Below are 18,887 nucleotides of genomic sequence, written 5' to 3'. Positions count from 1 at the left end.
CGGTAATTTAAATGTTGGAAATTAGTGGTCTCCCCACCAATGCACTCACAGATGAATTGGCACTCACAGATTTTTATGAGCTGCAGTAGCTCATAGAATAAGTAGAATTTCATTAATGTTTAATATCCCATGCACAGTCGAAAACCAAATTGCCAGCACAATCCTATGCATTTTTACTCAGAAATAAGTTCCACTGTGTTCCATGGGGCTTATTCCTAGTAAGTTTGTTTGGGACTGCAGCCATCCTCTTCTGCACTCTGAAGTTCTTAAACACAATAGGCTGCTCACTTTAATTTGTTTCTGTACCACTCTAGGTGACAAAGGTGTGTGTGGGAAAACCCCCAAGATTAAAGCAGAATTGCCACGGAGGGACTAATACTTTCAAGTTAAACCAGGATATAGCTATAAAGATCTGTCCAATCTGCTTCTTTTCTTATTTCTCCTGCAGAAAGCAGGATGACTGTAAGCAACACAGAAGAGGTTAAAAGATCAAGAAGCACAGTAAAGCTCTATTCAGGTGTTCAGCTGAACATTGGGGGGGGGGGGAGGCAAACTGTGTAGAGGGTACAGGAGTGTGCCAGCTCTCCCCCCTCTACTCCTGAATTTAATGCCTAAAGGTCTGTACTGCTTTGCCTGTGGCCTAACTCCTGCCATCCAAGCATGGACATTTGAGAGGGGGACCCCTTTGGTTGCAGACCTCTATATGCATAGCCTACCCTGAACCCTGGGTTGTGCATGATTCCTGGATGCACAGAGGGATTTGGCAAAAGGCTTCTCTATCTCAAATGTCCATGCTAATATGCAGATGGCAGGAACTTTGTGTTGGCAAAGGCAGGTCTGGAGGGATGGGCGCCCACAGCTGCTTTGTACCCACCTTTCCCTCAGGTGAGGAACATATAATGGGGCTTATAACTCCATCTGATTCCAGAGAAGAAATGGAACACCTGAACCAGAGCCTAGGATATGTAACTGACTGGGCAAATGAGACAAAAGTACTTTTAGACAGTAGGAATGCTGTTTGGGGGAGTGCAGTTCTCCCTCTGAAGAATCAGATTAGCAATCTGGGTCCCAGTCTTTTTCCTGGTCAGGTGGCAGTGGTGGACAGGGCCATCTCTGCACAGCTTTTGACCTGTGAACCAGCTGTGATCTTTACTTGAAAATACAGATCTTGTCACCATCAAAGGACTTAGCTGTATTCTAATCAGACTACTGCAACATGTTCAGAGTAGCCTGCCTTTGAAGAGTGCCTGGAAACTGTAGCTGCTGCAGAAGGTTGTAGCCAGGCTGCTGACTGGGGCCTCTCATTTGAAGTATTTTACACCACAGCTGGCCTATCTACATTGGCTCCCCATTTGTTTCTGGGACCAATTCAAACTGCTGGTGTGGGATGAAGGTATTTAAAGGACAACCTGCTTGCTGTTTCGGATCACCCAGAAATTACTTACTCCCTCATTTCTTGATCTGAAGTACAGTATTCTTACCACTCTTCTATATGTTGTGGCTTTAATGGTTTTGTTGAGAGCTGCTTTGTGGGCTTTTATGCTAAAAGCAGTGCATTATATGTATACACACAAACTTCTTGAGTGGCTCTGCTAAGCAGCACCAGCACTGGTAGACAAGCATGACAGGTAACACACATACCTTCTCTGTCAAAAAATCCTTGCAGTGCCTTCTTGGGATCTTTCAAATAAAAGGCTTCTTGATCCTCCTGAAACTCAATGGCGATGGGGTTTAATTCACCCTCCTCTTCCTCTGCATCTTCCCCTGAAAAATAAATGCAAATAAAATTATAAATGAGAGTAGATATAGAAGAGAATAAAATACAGCGTCATTTTATGATCTAGGAGTGTGGCAAGATAAACCTTGGCCAGATACCTACAGGTGGAAGAAAGCCACATGCACAAAGCCTTTGAACAGCCTTTTTGGTAGGAAATAATTCCAGTTCTCAGTAAACATGGAATTCACATATAATTTTATTGCAATGAAAACAGAAGACAGAAACAAGCTCCATGAACTAACACCACACAAGTTTCAGTGGTGGAAGATGAAGTATAGGTAAATGTTAAGAGTCTACCAGCAATATACTGTAACTTACCCAGTCCCCAGGAACAAGTGAAATCAGTACTCCGACTATTTTCATTTCTATGTTCATCCTTTTCCTTTTGATCTTCATCAGAATCATCGCCCAGCATGGTCTTCTCTAACTTGGCCTGCTGTTGCTTACGGAGTTCTTTCAACTGGGTTACAGTCAGCTCTGATTCCGGTTCTTGATCCTCCTCTGGGCCCTGCGGATTAAGTTACAACATACAAAATTGAATGCCAGTTAAAAAGTGATGAGAGCTATAACCTTAGTTTATTTACCAGAAATAAGTCCCATTGAGTTCAGTGGGATTTACTCTCTAACAAATGTAGTTAGGATTAAAGTTCAAGTTTCTTAACTATTATAGAATGGTAAATATGTATAAATGAGCTGTTAGGTAGATTCTTAATTCCTCTTTAAATTGGATGCTGTGAAACACAGATCCTCTCCCTCTGCTAAAATGAAAAATCACCTTAAGATGAAACAGCTAGAAAATGTGAGTCTCCCTGGGGAGAGCATTTCACATAAGCAGAGCCACAGACAAAAGGCCCATTCTCATGTTGCCACCCTCTAGACCTCTCATGGAGGGAGCACACACAAAGAAGAGCCTCCAATGATTATCATAGGTCTGGGTCGGTTCATATGGGGAGAGGTGGTACTTGAGGTATTGTGGTCCTGAGCCATTTAAGGTTTTATAGGTCAAAAGCATCACTTTGAATTGGGACATCTGCAAGTGCAGTTCAGCATCATTACCTGTTACAGGATAATAGACAGTGAACAGCATTGCTCTTCGAACATGCAGCCACTTGTTCAATTATTAAATTTATATCCTGCCCTTTGTCCAAAATGAGCCCAGGGTGCCAAACAGCAAGTGATAAAACAAGAAATACATCTTAAAAACAACCCCAATTCCAAATACAAACCAAAACAGCAAATACATTTGATCTATAAAGACACTCCTATTTTCTGTGTTAGTTGATCAGATAACTCTCTTGTTATATCCAGCCTTCAATAATTCTGCCTGCCATAGCAAATTGAGGCAAGTGTGTGTGTGTTATTCGTCCATGTCTGAAGGTGCCATACCAGTCATGCCCCGCTTGAAGGTGCTCACAGCATCTTAAATCTGGCATGCTGCCCTCACTTTCCCCTATGAAAGATTGTCCAGCAGTGGCAGGCTCAGTTGGTAGAGCAAGGGACTCTTAATCTCAGGGTTGTGGGTAAGTGCCCCATGTTGGGCAAAAGATGGGGTTGGACTAGATGACCCTTGTGGCCCCTTCCATCTCTACAATTCTAAGTCTTCCTGAATGCAGTCGGGACTTCTGGGTAAACGTGTGTAGGATTGCACTGCAGACACCCCCTTGGCCAGTACAGAAACTAACACCGCAACTTGCACCCAAAGGTACGGAGTGGGTGTAGAGGGCCTTCTCAGTAGTGGAGCCCGCCCTGTGGAACGCCCTCCCACCAGATGTCAAAAAGAAAAACAACTACCAGACCTTTAGAAGACATCTGAAGGCAGCCCTGTTTAGGGAAGTTTAACTTTTTCATGTTTGATGTTTTATTGTTATTTTTAGTATTTTGATGGAAGCCGCCATCAAGTGGCTGGGAAAACCAGGCGGAGTACAAATAATAAATTATTATTACAAGTTATCATGATTACCCTCTCCTTACCTGCAAGACGAAGAGGCGGCTGCTGCCTCCGAAGCGCAGGACGTGGCCCACCCGAACCCGGCAGTAGGTGCGCGGCGGGATCCGAGCTTTGTTGAGGAAGGTGCCGTGCGCGCTGTCCAGGTCGTAGACGTAGAGCCCGGGCTCGGGGCCCGGCTTTTCCCCTTCCTCCCCGACCTGGCTTCGCTCCTCCTCCTCCTCATTCCCGGCGGGAGGCGGTCGGCGCTGGAGCACGGCGTGGTGGCGGGACACACACGGGTGAGCCAGGGAGAGGTCGCAGCCCGGCGCGCGGCCCACTAGCAGCCAGCTGCGGCCTGCCAAGCGGACGCTTTCCAGCACGGAGCCGCCTTTCACCATCTCCAGGCTGTAGCCGGACGAGGCCTCCTCTTCCTCGGCAGGGCATCCTCCCCACGGGGGCTCCTGGTACTGCGGGAGGTCGGGAGGGGGGCAAGGGCGAGGAGCGGGGCCTCGCGGGGGCTTGGGAACCGCCGCCTTCTTGGGGTCTTCTGCCCCAGTTTGAGGCGGCGGTGGCGGCGGCGGCAACGGAGGCGGCAGAGTCGGCTTCTTGAAATCCCCCATTCCTTCGCAGCTCTCCTTCGCGGGATCCTCCATTTTAGCGGGTCCGGTTCTCAAAGCGTCCCCCCGCGGAAACCACCGCCGTCGCACTTTGGTTCCGGGAAGGGAGTCTCCGTCTTCGAGGGCTCGGCCTTTGCACGCGCCCTCCCGCGGGGGTAAGTGGGTCCCGAGTTTATATGTTCGCGTGTGTGCCTGTGCGCGCGCTCTGCTACCTAAAGGCTGGAAATCCACATGGCATTTTTATTATTACAAGCGAGGGGGAGAGAAGAATGGAGGGTCGGGAGCGATATGCCTCTGGATGCCAGCTGCTGGGGGAGAGCGCCGCCGCCTCACTCAGGTCGCCCTTGTGGGCTACCCTCGGGGGCACCCGGCTCGCCGGTGGCTTTTGACTTGAATCAACAGGGCTCGTTGCTGCTCTTGCGGAGGGCTCCTGGTGGGGGGCATCCCGGCCAAACCCGTTTCCTTGCATGGCAGGGGTCAGACTAGATGGCCTCTCCGTCAGGATACCCTTCCAACTCTGCAGTTCTATGATTTGGAGGGTGGTCATCCGAGAGACTGAGAAAGGGCGCAGAAGGCTTTCCTGGCTACCTTTGAAAGACCGTCTCTCTCTCTCTCTCTCTCTCTCTCTCTCTCTCTCTCTCTGTGGTCTGTACAGGAAACCTGTGCACCCTTTGCCTGAGTGGAAATTTATTGGGCACGCTCAAACGATCTCTCCTTTTCACTTGGAGTAGCTCCCACAATGGGGCAGGTTTGCTTCACTTTGCACGTGTTGTTGATTTTGTTTGAACCCTCAACGTTCTTGCAGCCTGCCTCTATGCTAGAAAGTCATCAAACTTTCCCTCTGAGCCTCCTTTAGTATGTGTTGTTCAACTGTCACTAAAATGAGGACACAATTTTTGTAATACAGAGACACGGTGAATACTTGCAGTGTGCAGATACCTACTTACCTGCTCTCATATGTGAAGCAGTTCTTAAATGAAAATGAATAAAGAAGCACCCTGCTGCAGCACAGCAACATTTTCACATGTAAATGTGCCAGTGAGGAGAATCTGTGCCCTCACCTACTCCTTTTATATGGTGTTCCCCAAGCAAACAATCTAAACCAGGGGTCCCCACCATTTTGGGGCCTGGGGACACATTTGGAAATCTAAGAAATGGTAATGAGCATGTTATAAGAACTTAAGGTCTCAAATATATAAATAAAACGTACAAGGCAAACACGTACACAAATATATAAACCACATGTCTGAAAAAGTACAGGAAGACAGTCCTGGAACCATTCTGACTCTCCCAAACTGACCAAATGTTTCTTTGCAAGGAGGGAGGAAATGGAAAAACCTCCCCACCAATCCTGCCTTAAGGGCTCATTTAAGATATGAATAGGGTGAGGCTGTGACCTGGACTCAGGAATTGAGTATTTATCATCACAAAAGAATGGCCAGGAGGCCCAGGTAATCCAATCGGTGACCATTAACAGGTTTCCTGCCAGACAGGATTCTGCTGTGATATATTTCTGCTGGGGACCACCTCTTTCTGTGATGTATGTATGATGTTTTGGGGGTGGTTTTAGGCTACAGGCTAGCACTTTCAAAAGTCCATAGAAGGGCTTGCACACCATTATTCTGGGTTCCTCCTCCCTGCATGTGGTGAGAGATCCTTTTGCAACAGTTTAATAAAGATCAGGCTTACTAGCTGCTTTGCTTCTCGATATTCTCTGGTTGGCCTCTGTTATTTTCTCCTACCGATAGAGAACCCACTTAAGGACTCCATACGGGCTCTTAGATACCCCATAAGGGAAAAAGGGCAGATTTTGTTTACAGGTCAAAGGCCTGGAAACGATGCTTTATGAGGAACGGCTTAGGGAGCTGGTTATGATTAGCCTGGAGAAGAGAAGGTGATATGATAGCCATGTTCAAATATATAAAAGGATGTCATATAGAGGAGGGAGAAAGGTTGTTTTCTGCTGCTCCAGAGAAGCAGACATGGGGCAATGGATTCAAACTACAAGAAAGAAGATTCCACCTAAACATTAGGAAGAACTTCCTGACAGTAAGAGCTGTTCGACAGTGGAATTTGCTGCCAAGGAGTGTGGTGGAGTCTCCTTTGGAGGCCTTTAAGCAGAGGCTTGACAGCCATCTGTCAGGAATGCTTTGATGGTGTTTCCTGCTTGGCAGGGGGTTGGACAGGATCGCCCTTGTGGTCTCTTCCAACTCTATGATTCTAACTTCTTCCGCAATTACATTTTGAGGCTTTCCCTCCTTATGGAGAGTTTCAATGATGGTTTTCTGCACAGCTGTCAGGTCAGCAGCCTGCCCCATGATTGTGATTCCTACTGACCCAGACTAGGAGACCATTTAGGCTCAGGAACACTTTGCAGGTGTTATGGATTGAGTAGCTACTGCACCTTTTCACAATATTCTAATTTTCTGAGATTGTGAATTTGGGGTTTTCACCAGCTGTATGCCACAGTCATTACAGTTATGACAAATAAAGGCTTGACATCTCTCGCTTTGCATGTCATGAGTCTATCTCATATGTTAGTTTTACCTTTTAAGTTGAATTCCTGAAATAATTGAACCTTTCCACGATATTCTAATTTTTTGAGTATCACCTGTACATCAAGCACAATGAAATGTCAGTTACAGGTAGGTAGCCATGTTGGTCTACTATAGTAATTTTTTTTAAAAAAATCCTTCCAGTAGCACCTTGGAGACCATATGTATCTGAAGAAGTGTGCATGCACATGAAAGCTCATACCAAGAACAAACTTAGTTGGTCTCTGAGGTGCTACTGGAAGGAATGAAATGTCAGTTTCACAGGGGAAAAAGTGATGCTCAAAAATGCATCCAACCCCTCCCCACCAAAAAACAAAAACAAAAAACACCTTGGGAAAACACACATTCCAAACCAATGAAACAGACAAAAAAGCTAAACTGTCAGGCAACCCTGGCCCCAGCAGTCCTCCAATCAAACAACAAAAAAGTGCAAGGAAATAAAAAAATAATTGGGAGCAGCAGGTGGCCTTGGCAGGCATGAAGGGGTGCATCTGAGGGCTCCATGGTGCCATGGGGACTACAGATCTAAACATTGTCTTTGCTATTCTCCAGTACTCTGGTAAAAATTAGCTGTACCAGATCATAACAGAAAGGGATGAGCAAGAGAAGGGCAAAGTGGCAGATGGGCAACTCCAGCACAATGTAATGTTACATATGATGGAACTGAGAAGGTGGCATCCTCTCAGCAATTTAGCATGGCTTTGGCAGTGGCTGCATTGACTAGCATCTTTCTAGACGCTTGTGAGCATTTATTAAAGCTAGGAACATAGGAAGCTGGCTTATGCCGAGTCTGACCATTGGTCTAGTCAACTCAGTATTGTATTGGCTTTGGTTTTCCAGGGTTTCAGGTAGGAGTCTCTCTCAGCCCTATTTGGATATGCAGGATATTGAAGTTTGCTTTGACCAAATTGAATCAATAGAATCCTGCAGTTATCCACAAAACTACTTGCAAATCTTAAAGACAACCCTTATTCTTAGAAGTTATTTCTGCCTTGTTTGAGCTGTTTGATACCAACCTCTGTATGATAGCCTAACAGTGAAATCCTATGCATTGTAATTCAGATGTAAGTCCTACTGTGTTCCATTGGGGCTTACATGCAGGGAAGTGTGCACAGCATTGAGCTGGAAGGTGTTTTGCAATGTGTTTGGCCAGGAAACAAAACAAAACAAAACAAAAAACCTAAGGGGAATTGGTAAAGGGACTCAGTAACAACACCCAAGGAATGATTTACACACAATCAAATTCCTCTTCTGTTCTTTTCTGCCTCAACCTAGATAACAGAAGCTGTTTGTGGGACTTAATCTTGGTGCTATCTTTGAACTGAATAGTTTACATAGAGCATGAATAAATTGAAATCTACTGTCATACCGTGTTTCTCCTAAAATAAGACACCGTCTTATATTTTTTTTTGATCAAAAAAACACAGTATGGCTTATTTTCAGGGGATGTCTTATTTTAACCGTGTCACATCGGTACGCTGCATAGCCACGCCTCCCCAGGCTGTTTTAATGGGAGGTACCACGTCACTATGGCTTATTTTTGGGGTATGGCTTATTTTTGGGGAACGGCTTATTTTTCGCAAATGCATAGAAATCCTGCTATGGCTTATTTTATGGCTATGTCTTATTTTAGGAGAAACAGGGTATCAACTGTTTTGAGGCTTTTTTTTACTCTGTGAGCCATGGATGGTGTAACCTGAATCCAATTTGCACCTTGTTGAGAAACAAGAGATTTGCAGTATTTAATTTGCACAATAGATTTGGAAGCTGCTGTGTCTGTAATCTTTCTTTTCTCCTCCTCTCCATCCTGCAAGCACCTCAGTGTCTTGGGGAAACTCGGCTCAGCATTTTGGACAATGGGGGGGAAATCCCACCTCCAAGCTTTTAGCCTGCCACCCCTTTCCCCAGTCCCATGCTTTGAACAGGCTTGTTCCCAATTTCTGCAGTCATTTGACAGCTATTTTGTTTTAGGGCCAAACCAGATTTGATGGTGAGCTACATTTGTTCTCTTGTCTACCTTGCAGATCTCATGGAGCAATGAGTGTATGGTTTTACTGTACTATCAAAAGAGGTGGGTGGGGGAAGCCACGGTGCCTAAAACAGCAGTGTGTAGAGAGGGTTTAGGCTTCTTACCCAATACTTTCTTAATGTTAAAAGCAGGCACCCCGCTAGAGGCCCCCCCCAGTTTTAAATGTGACCAGAGTCATGGCTTTTTCAGTTATGGTTTGGTTCTCATACAATATCATACTAGTATTGGGGAGCCTGGGCTCACCCCAGCCTTTGCCACCAAATCCGTCTCTAGCGCTAATTGGAATCTATAGATCCTCTGTAAGGCTACTTTCACAGCAATCTCTGTTTTTCTAGGATATGTATATAACTTCTTAAAGAAGATGTTGCTCAGCTGTCTGATGAAGGCTGCATTATTACTCAGTTGAGCTTTTGGATGGTGAAGGAGAACGTTTGATGACACACCTTTCGATTTTTCTTCCTGTCTTTCAAACCAGGTTAAAATGTCCACCCTGTTTCTGCAAAGGACCTGCTGAGTAGCTGCTCTTCCGGCGAGAGTCCCTTAAGTGATCTTAACAGCTTTTGTGCTAAGCAAGATGCTCCGCTACTGGGGTGAGATCCCCGTCTCGTCTAGCCAAGCCAACCGCAGCTCCTTTGATTTGCTCCAGCGAGAGTTCCGCACCGTGGAGGTCCAGGATCCCCTGCTGCACCAGCCCTCTGCCAACAAGCCCAAGCCCACCACCATGCTGGACATCCCCTCGGAGCCATGCAGCCTCACCATTCACACCATCCAGCTGATGCAGCACAACCGGCGGCTGCGCAGCCTCATTGCCCTGGCTCAGAGTCAGGGCCAGCAGCAAGCGGAGGGCATCAAGATGGAAGAAAGCGAGCCTTTGCCCACCTGCCCTGGGTCCCCACCTCTCCCCGATGACTTGCTTCCTCTCGACAGCAAAATTCCCAACATGCCGTTTCAGTTGCGGCACAGCGATCCAGAAAGCGACTTTTACAGGTGTGTGATGTGGGGTCTTTGGGGGTTAGTAGTTGGCCATGTGAGGTTTGGCTTTGAGCCACACAAATGTGAGGTTTCTTTCTTGTTATTGTGTCCTACACCGCTCAATATTTTCTTCTTTTAAACTGCTGAGTAAGCCCTCTGTTTAGTGGAATAGGCCCTCAGTGTTTCCACATTTTAAACCAGGAATGGCCAACCTGTGACTCTTCAGATGTTGTCAGAGTCTAGCTCCCATCATGCACACATGCCAATGGTCATGGGTAATGGGAATTGCAGTTAAAAAATACCTGGAATGTTACAGCTTCCCAATCGTGGTTTAAACAATTAACAACAATCATGGGCATTTATTCAGAAGTATCTAGCCTTCGTTATTTTCTGTATGGGCAATCAAGGGTTGGGTTAAGATTTCCTGCCAAGAGTTCCATTCCTACCTAGAGCTCCAGGGCCTCAGATATGGAGGTGGTTAGTTATATCCTGTGACCACCCCTCCCGTTTTGCACGTGATAGCTGCCTGCTGCTGAACTGACGTGCCCTGGCCTGCCACCATTTGAAGCCATCTTGGCAATCTGCGTATGCAGCGTTCAGGAGGGCAGTTAAACTTTTGCTTGGAAATCAGGCTTTGGAACCCTCATGGTTATTTGGACTCTCATGAGTTCTGTTGTTTTCTAGTGCCTCTATGTGTTTTCTTTTTTACTGTATGCTCCTCTGATCTTCTTAGGGAGGAGTAGCAGCCTATGAATGACTTTAAATGAAGAAACAAGCATGACTCCAGGACTGCTACGCCCCATGTGAAGGAAAGGGTGGTTGGCTGGGTGTTTGGGGGTGAGGTGGGGGAACAGGCTGGAGGAGTACGGCTACTTTGTCTTCAGATTTCACCATCTCTGTCTGGTGATGGAGCTGCAAAGTGGCAATGCTAAAGGCAAGGCTTGATCAAATTATTGTTGACCACTTGCTCATAGGGACTTACACTAGTGCTGATGGTTAAGGTCCAGCTGACAACTGCTGCTGTTTTACACTGGCAGGCCAAGGAAGGGAGGCACAATGCAGAGAAGCATTCAAGCGTTATTAGGAAGGAAGTTGGCACAGCTGAGCCAACATCAGAAAAGGGAAATAAAGAAAAAGCTCCCCATCTTTTTGAATCATTGGAGGTCACCCGTCACCACCAGGATCAGTAACTAATTCATTCTTGCTTTAAATCCACAAACATCCACCTTTATTTTACCTGGAAGGACACTTTGGTCATATAACAGAATTCTGCAGTAATTCACTGGTTAGAAAATGCAGCTCAGCAGCGTAATGTTTCATAAAATTGAGGCAATTGCGAGAAGGCAACCTTTGCCTTCTTAAGTTGAGCATTCTGCTCATCTTTGGAAAGGCCTATCATTTCAGCCCATTATTTTATGTGAGTGAACCTCCACCGCTTCCAGATGCACCAAATTCTTTTATCTTAACATGCTGGTTAAACAGGAAATGGGCCACAGGATTTCTCTACATAGAAAAGGGAAGGCCTTGCCTCATGTTAAATAACGCTTCTCATCACTTCAGCTGGGGGCATTTGACAGATAGCCTGCCTGTCATGTTCAGCGATCGTAACAGAAAATGACCCAGTTTATGATGCCTGAAACTTCATTAACCTGAACTCTGATTTATAAAGCTTGGCAGATTTGTCACTGTACTCTGTTGAGGGGGGTAGTCTATACACCTTAGATGAGAATGGGAAGATGGCGGAATTCCATTATCCAGTAATGTCCGCAGCAAAGCCAAAACTTGATCGGTGGTAGAGCACATGCTTTACATGGAGTTCAAATGGCAAAACCATAAAATACAGTGTATGAAATAAGAGAAGCAACAGCAATACTATAAAAATATGAATTGAATATGGACATGTTGCAAACCGCCTGAATGAAGCTCATGGACCACTGGTGGTCCATGGACCACAGTTTGGGAGCCCCTGGTCTACCCAGACTTTGCAGTGGCTCTCCAGGGTCTTGGGCGGGATTCTTTGCCAGCCTTACCTGCAGATGCCGGGGTTTGAACCTTGGATCTTTTGCATGCAAAGCAGATGCTCTACCACTGAGCTACAGCACTCCCCCCCAATATACTTACGTGGGATGGGACAGTTAAGCTGGCAGTACAAGGGGGATCCAGTCCATGCCAATCATATACCACCTTCGCCAAGCCCTCGCTGCAGGCACTGTGTCCTGTAGTAAGAACTGGAGGGTTGGCATGGTGGCAGGCGTGATCTGGAATTATGGGCTGTGTGCCCAATTACCCAGCCCCACTGGTTTTTGAAACTGGCTATTTCAGGAGCATGGAATGCAGCTCCCATCAGCACATTTCCTGTCCCCCATAATGGGTAGGCCCTGCCATGAACCCCAGTACGTCATGAGTTAGTGCCAGACCTGGATGATGCCCAGCTCATTTCAGATCATGAGCTTGCCAGTGTGGTGTAGTGGTTAAGAGCGGTGGACTCGTAATCTGGTGAACCGGGTTCGCATCTCCGCTCCTCCACATGCAGCTGCTGGGTGACCTTGGGCTAGTCAAACTTCTTTGAAGTCTCTCAGCCCCACTCGCCTCACAGAGTGTTTGTTGTGGGGGAGGAAGGGATAGGAGAATGTTAGCTGCTTTGAGACTTCTTCGCGTAGTGATAAAGCGGGATATCAAATCCAAACTCTTTTTGCATGGTACAGAATTTTTTTAAAAAAACACTTGAATAGGTAATAGTCTGTACCTGACTTCAGCCAGGCAGGAAGGCTTCCTCTGCCATGCCATAAATGTCAAAAAATCTGGACCAGGCGTCATAATCATTAGCAACACTAGTGTGGAAACATGGAGGAATACATAAATACTGGGCCAGATTGAAGGTTATTGTGTTGATATGCAAAGCTCTGAGCAACTTGGGTCCAGGATACCTTAAGGACTGCATGAGCCCTTACACCCCAGCTCGATCTCTGAGATCATCCAGAGGAGTGCTGTTAGTTGTCCCATGTGTTACAGAGGTCCAGCTGGTCTCCACTAGAAGCCAGGCATTTAGTGTTGCCGTTCCCATGCTGTGGTTCAGTCTTCCTGCAGAGATTTGGCAGGCATTCTCACTTTTGACTTTCAGGGGTCTCTTTGAAGATTTTTTTTTTTAAAAAAACAAATCCTGACTGGCCTTTGCTGGTGTTTAAATGGATGAACCAGCCACTTTAATGATTATATGTATTGTTTTGATAGTGTTTAAGGCCTTACCGCTTTGCACTGCCCTGCTGTTTTATGATATAGCAGTATAGAAATACTTCTATAAATAGATAAAATAAATAAATAGTTAAGATACCAGAGTTGAAAGTCTAAAATGGGTTTGGTCTAGAAATACTTAGGATTAAGTTGGGGGGACTATCTGGCCTTCTAACAGCATTTGTTTCTGGCTTCCCAAGACCCCTGTGATTTGGGTAGCAGTTGCAAATAATAATAATAATAATAATAATAATAATAATAATAATAATAATAATAATAATAATAATATAAAGCAGACACTGTTCAAACTTCTGCCCATCCCAACACCCTGCTGGGGGTGCAGATCACCCCATCTCTAGTCATAAAATTGATCACTTGATGAACTGGGTGTGTGTTCATGGTGGCTTGTTGTGTGTGTGTGTGTGTGTGTGTGTGTTTCTCAGTATCCTGTGTGTGCTTGGTACGTGCCGCCTGTGGGTGTGTGATTGCATGTAAGAGTGTGGGGTGGCTGTAGCACTGCTGTCAAACAGCTCATGGAGGGTGTCTCACAGGTGAATGCAGCCCTTGCCCTGCAAATATTTAGTCATCCATGGATTAAAATGGCACAAAGTATTCAGCTCTAGACTCTTAAGCTGTGTAGATCCCCTTAAAAAGTAGGGTGTTTTGAACCTCACTGTAATTAATATGAATGTGTTGCCTTGAGGTAAAGTTGCAGGAGTTACATATCGTACCTCAAAGCAAACATTTTACTTTGAACTCGTGAGAAATTTGCAGCCGCGTTCTCTTTGCGCTCTACACACGCACACACACACACACACACTCTTCAAAGAAGCTAACTTTGAAGTAGCACCAAACCATTTTTCTCAGGGGAGAAATGTTTCCTTTGTCTTACGCCAGCCATCTCAAGCTAGCTAGAACGTTAAGCATGCTTGAAATCTTTGTCCCAGGCGACGCTAGCAGGAGGAGTCCCATTTTCACCAAGTCCTTTGGGTGCTGCCTTGTCTGCTTTCAGAGGCAAAGGAGAGCCAGTGACGGAGCTGAGTTGGACCTCTTGCCGCCAGCTACTCTACCAGTCCATTGCCACCATTTTGGCCCACGCGGGCTTCGAGTGTGCCAACGAGAGTGTCTTGGAAACCTTGACAGACATCGCCCACGAATACTGCCTGAAGTTCACTAAGCTCCTGCGCTTTGCTGTGGACCGAGAAGCCCGGCTTGGGCAAAGCCCTTTCCCAGATGTCATGGAGCAGGTCTTCCACGAAGTGGGCATTGGCAGTGTGCTCTCTCTGCAGAAGTTCTGGCAACACCGGATCAAGGATTATCATAGCTATATGCTGCAGGTGAGAAGAGAAGGAAGCAGTATGCTCACAGCAAGGCAAGAGAGCTAATCCCCATGGTTCTCTTAGTACAGGGAAATCGTGAATGTGTTTTCTCTATCGATAAAGGCGAAGCTGTTCATTGCTCAGGGAGCTTGGGGGATAGATTGCACTGCACACCTGCAAGAATCGCTCTCTGTTGGGGAAAATGTCTAGCCTGGAGGGGCTTCCCATTGCTTTATCTCAAATGGGGACGTTCCTGCAGATTGCAATATATCTGTTTGCAGAGATTCCTGGAGCTCTCCTAAAGAGGTGTCGATTTATGAAGCCAATGGGAGAGTGAAAATAACAGCTGCTTACAAGCTGCTTCCTATAATTCTCCAGGGTTGCAGGAGCCATGGTAATATTGCTAATAATAATAATAATAATAATAATAATAATAATGATGTTATTTCTATGCTGCCCATCTGGCTGGGTTGCCCCAGCCACTCTGAGCGGCTCCCAACAAATTATTTAAAATACAAAAAACCTCAACCATTAAAAACTTCCCTATACATGGCTGCCTTCAGATGTCTTCTAAAAGTCAAATAGTTTATCTGTTTGACATCTGATGGGAGGGCATTCCATGGGGCGGGCACCACTACCAAATAAGCCCTCTGCCTGGTTCCCTGTAGCATCACATCTCACAGTGAGGAAACCTCCAGAAGGTCCTCAGAGCTGGACCTCGGTGTCTGGGCTGGATGATGGAGGTAGAGATGCTCCTTCAGGTATACAGGGCCAGGGCTCCGTTCTCACTGTAAGAACCTCAAGGTCACAGTTTTGGAGCTCCTTACCATTCCAGTCAGCACCAGTGAACCTCTGGTGTGACCTTGGTGTTCTTATATTACTGGTAAAAGGTAAAGGACCCCTGGACAGTTAAATCCAGTCAAAGGTGACTATGGGGATGTGGCACGCATCTCACTTTCAGGTCGAGGGAGCTGGTGTTTGTCCCCAGGCAGCTTTCTGGGTCATGTGGCCAGCATGACTCCTGGCGCAATGGAACATTGTGACAGAAACCAGAGCGCACGGAAACGCCATTTACCTTCCCACCGCAGCGGTATCTATTTATCTACTTGTACTGGTATGCTTTCGAACGGCTAGGTTGGCAGGCGCTGGGGCAGAGCAATGGGAGCTCACTCCTTCATGGTGATTCGAACCGCTGACCTTCCGATCAGCAAGCCCAAGAAGCTCAGTGGTTTAGACCACAGCGCCACCAGAATGAAAGATGGCTATTCTTCACATGTTCTTTTCTACTGAGATAATGCTAGGACACAGACTTAAGACATTTGCCTTGCCTCTCAGGTGTGATTCCTGCAAGGGGATTCCTCAAAAGAATTTTGGGATCTGATTGTTTTTAAGGGGCTGAGTGTTCTTCAGATACCTATTCTACTCACAGGGCAACCATTTTCAGAATGGTTTAACAGTCAATCCTTTTTCCCAGGGAAGCCTGGGTATTTTAGCTCTCTGACAGGAATAGGGGTCTCCAAGCATCTTGGCACCCTTAACAAACCACAGTTCTGTGGATTCTTTGAGGGAAGCCATGACTGTTTAAAGTGGCATGTGGCATGTGGCATGAGCCTGTTTTGAATATATAGTGTAGATGCAGCCAAGCACTCCATGCCACATTGCCTCCCCACTCTGCACAATCCAAGCCAGTCGGGCAGGAGCGTAGATGGAGGCAAGCCCATGCTGGGAGAAAGATAAGTAATAATAATATACACAAGTATCAATTGTGGTGAAAATAATACAACACAACGAAACAACACCACCACAAACTGGCTATGACTATAAAACCAAATTTACTGGAATAGAAATGAGCCGATACCATTGGATTCACAAACATGCTAAAGTGCCAAGTGCAAAAACTGAAAGCAAAAGGTAAAAATACAGCGATATCTGAACAAATTAGAAACACTTGGCACTTTAGCATGTTTGTGAATCCAATGGTTATCAGCTCATTTCTATTCCAGTAAATTTGGTTTTATAGTCATAGCCAGTTTGTGGTGTTATTGTTTTGTTTTGGGAGAAAGATAAGGCCTTCTATCTCCACCGTAGCCCAGCCCAGGCTCCATCTTCCATCATAGACAACTTGCCTTCGTAGGGGTGACCTGGTCATGAAGGAGATGGATGCCAAGCACCTCTGTCACAAACCACACCTTCTTATCTCTGCCATGTGGTTACCAACAGGTAAGCAAGCAACTTTCTGAAGAGTATGAAAAGCTTGTGAACCCTGAGAAGGCAGCAGAAGACATGAAACCTGTGAAGATCAAAGAGGAGCCAGTCAGTGACATCACGTTTCCCATGAGTGAGGAGCTGGAGGGGGATCTGGCATCTGGGGACCAGTCTTTGCCTGTGGGAGTGCTTGGAGCTCAGAGTGAGCGCTTCTCAGCCAACCTGGAAGCAGAAGTGTCTCCGCAGACCTCAGGTACTTAGGGTAGACCCTTGACTCATAAAAGAAGAAACCCAGATGCTTCTAAGAGCTGTGTTGACCCTTGTTTTGAAATGGAAAATGCTACAAAGTGTGGCTCACTTGAAGGCAGTGCCTTTGTAATAGTGCTGGTAGAAGGGAGATACTTGGATATTAGTTTAGAAGTTCCACCATTTTTCACATTTTTGCTTGTCTATTGAGCGTATTGATTTTTTTAAAAGTGGTGAATAAAGCTAGGGGGAAAATGTTGCTACAATCAAGGGAACTGTTGGTGATGAACTGGACCCTACCCTTCTGCCTTCAAATTTGCAATAAAACGTAGTAAAGTTTCTAGCAGTAGTTAAAATAAAGTTTGAAAATGGAATGTTAATCCATTCTAAAGGCTAAGCAAACAAAGGGCAATAGTCTTTATAATTTTTCATCTTTGATGGTTGTGAAGCCTACTTAATTTCATTGGTGTGAATCCATTGTGCCATGCAATTAAGAAACCCAATTAAACCCCCTCAAAACATTCCATGTCTTTTCTCCTATTAACTTTAATCTTAGCTGCGCGTGTAGCTAAAGGAATCTAGATATCCCACTCTGTTTTAACTTCTAAAATAAGAAGAAGATTGGGCTTTGAAAACACAAGTCTGTCTGTTCTGCCGGGGCTCATTGCTCTTGTGTATGGTCTCTCAAATGTGAAATGCAGCGAGGGATCCCTAAGTCATTTGGGGATGCAAATGATTCCACTGAAAAGTTCAACGTTAGTGCTTTACTGCTTGAGGGAAGAGGCTAACATTCTAGAAGTATACAAAATGCCTTGTGATTCTCTGATGATGGATTGCTTATCAATGAAAAATGCCGTTATTCTGCTCTTTCCCTGACAAGCTCTGTAGGCTGTTCACCATGTTGCTGAAGAGTTTCCCACCAGGCACCCAGTGGGTACTGTAGCCGGGCGCATTAAAGCTACACTGTCTTAGGATGATACAATGGCTTTTTAACAGGTTGTCCTTTGTTGTTGGGCGTTTCCTCATCTCCAGGATTAGCAGCCCAGCCTCCGTTGAGTACATTGGTTCAGCACAGTTCAATCTTCTCTTTACTTAGTTCACCTTCTCTTCAGAATTCACCAAAACTCCTGAAACCTTCCATATATAGCAGGCCTGGGGAACCGATGGCCCTCCAGAGTTTGTGGGCCTCCCAAATCCCACCAGCCCCAGACAGCATGGCCAATGGAAGATGGGATTTGCAGTCCAACCACATGTTGCCTAATCCTGATATAAAAATAAGACTTCATGAGTAAAGTGTTAGCAGTTTTTATATGCCAACTTCCTATTCCTTAACATGTTATTTATGCAGACCAGCTAGTCTACCTGGTCTCTTGTTTTCATCATATCTGTGTTTCGTATCTTTTGCTCATCTGATGAGTAAAAGTCTCTCTCTTTCTCTACCCCTCCCCCCCCCGCTCCCAACTGCCTTTTAGGTGGTGAAGTGAACACTTCCCCTCTCTGGAACCTTCCGGTGAAAATAGAGCCACAAGAGAGTGAGGAGGGCCACGTCCATGGGCACCACGGGGTCCTGGGCAGTGACGTGTTTGAGGAGCCCATGTCGGGCATGAGTGAAGCTGGCATGCCGCAGAGCCCAGACGGTTCTGAAAGCAGCTATGCTTCCCCTTCCCCTGACAGCCTGATGGGATCATCACCGGTCTTTAACCAACGCAGCAAGAAGAAGATGAAGAAGATGTGAATTTTAGCCTGAAAGCGATGGCAGCACAACTTGCTGAATCAGAACCAGGAGCCACACAGGACTCTGAGCAGCCTCAGCCTGAACACAATTGTGGTATCATTGGATGGTTTGGCAGAAGAAGGTTGGATGACAGATGTGAAGAAAAGGGCAGCTGTTTTTTTTATCGTGTCAGTACAGTAACATTTGGTTCATTCCATAGTGAATTCTAATGGAAATTTGTGATCCAGCTAGTGTCTTTTAAAAACAAAACAAAATAAAATAAAACAAAACAAGA

At 45.8% G+C, this 18,887-nt stretch overlaps 2 protein-coding genes across 6 annotated transcripts in view; one reads left to right on the top strand and one right to left on the bottom strand.

Annotated features, from left to right (window-relative positions):
- SLC4A1AP (solute carrier family 4 member 1 adaptor protein) overlaps positions 1-4,372 on the bottom strand; it is a 24,423-nt gene extending 20,051 nt beyond the window's left edge. For both annotated transcript variants that reach the window (XM_033144596.1, XM_033144597.1), the window contains exons 1-3: positions 3,749-4,372; positions 2,096-2,285; positions 1,642-1,764 (exon numbers count right to left, since the gene is read on the bottom strand). In XM_033144596.1, the coding sequence (XP_033000487.1) occupies positions 1,642-1,764; positions 2,096-2,285; positions 3,749-4,357 (922 nt within the window). In that variant the 5' untranslated portion in view covers positions 4,358-4,372. The remainder of the gene's footprint in view (positions 1-1,641; positions 1,765-2,095; positions 2,286-3,748) is intronic.
- SUPT7L (SPT7 like, STAGA complex subunit gamma) lies at positions 3,914-18,887 on the top strand. Of its 4 annotated transcripts, none has more exons than XM_033144601.1 (5): positions 3,914-4,003; positions 9,381-9,892; positions 14,121-14,445; positions 16,648-16,885; positions 18,351-18,887. In XM_033144601.1, the coding sequence occupies exons 2-5, from the start codon at positions 9,480-9,482 to the stop codon at positions 18,611-18,613; spliced, it is 1,239 nt and encodes a 412-aa protein (XP_033000492.1). In that variant the 5' UTR covers positions 3,914-4,003; positions 9,381-9,479; the 3' UTR covers positions 18,614-18,887. The 4 variants fall into 4 exon arrangements, with proteins under 4 accessions (XP_033000492.1, XP_033000490.1, XP_033000489.1 ...); XM_033144599.1 differs by lacking the exon at positions 3,914-4,003 and adding an exon at positions 4,036-4,168; XM_033144598.1 differs by lacking the exon at positions 3,914-4,003 and adding an exon at positions 4,394-4,476.

The sequence above is a fragment of the Lacerta agilis genome, chromosome 3 (genome assembly GCF_009819535.1).
Source record: "Lacerta agilis isolate rLacAgi1 chromosome 3, rLacAgi1.pri, whole genome shotgun sequence".
In the NCBI taxonomy this organism is placed as follows: domain Eukaryota; kingdom Metazoa; phylum Chordata; class Lepidosauria; order Squamata; family Lacertidae; genus Lacerta; species Lacerta agilis.
Note: the sequence above shows the minus strand (reverse complement) of the source record. Positions and strands in the feature narration are given on the sequence as shown.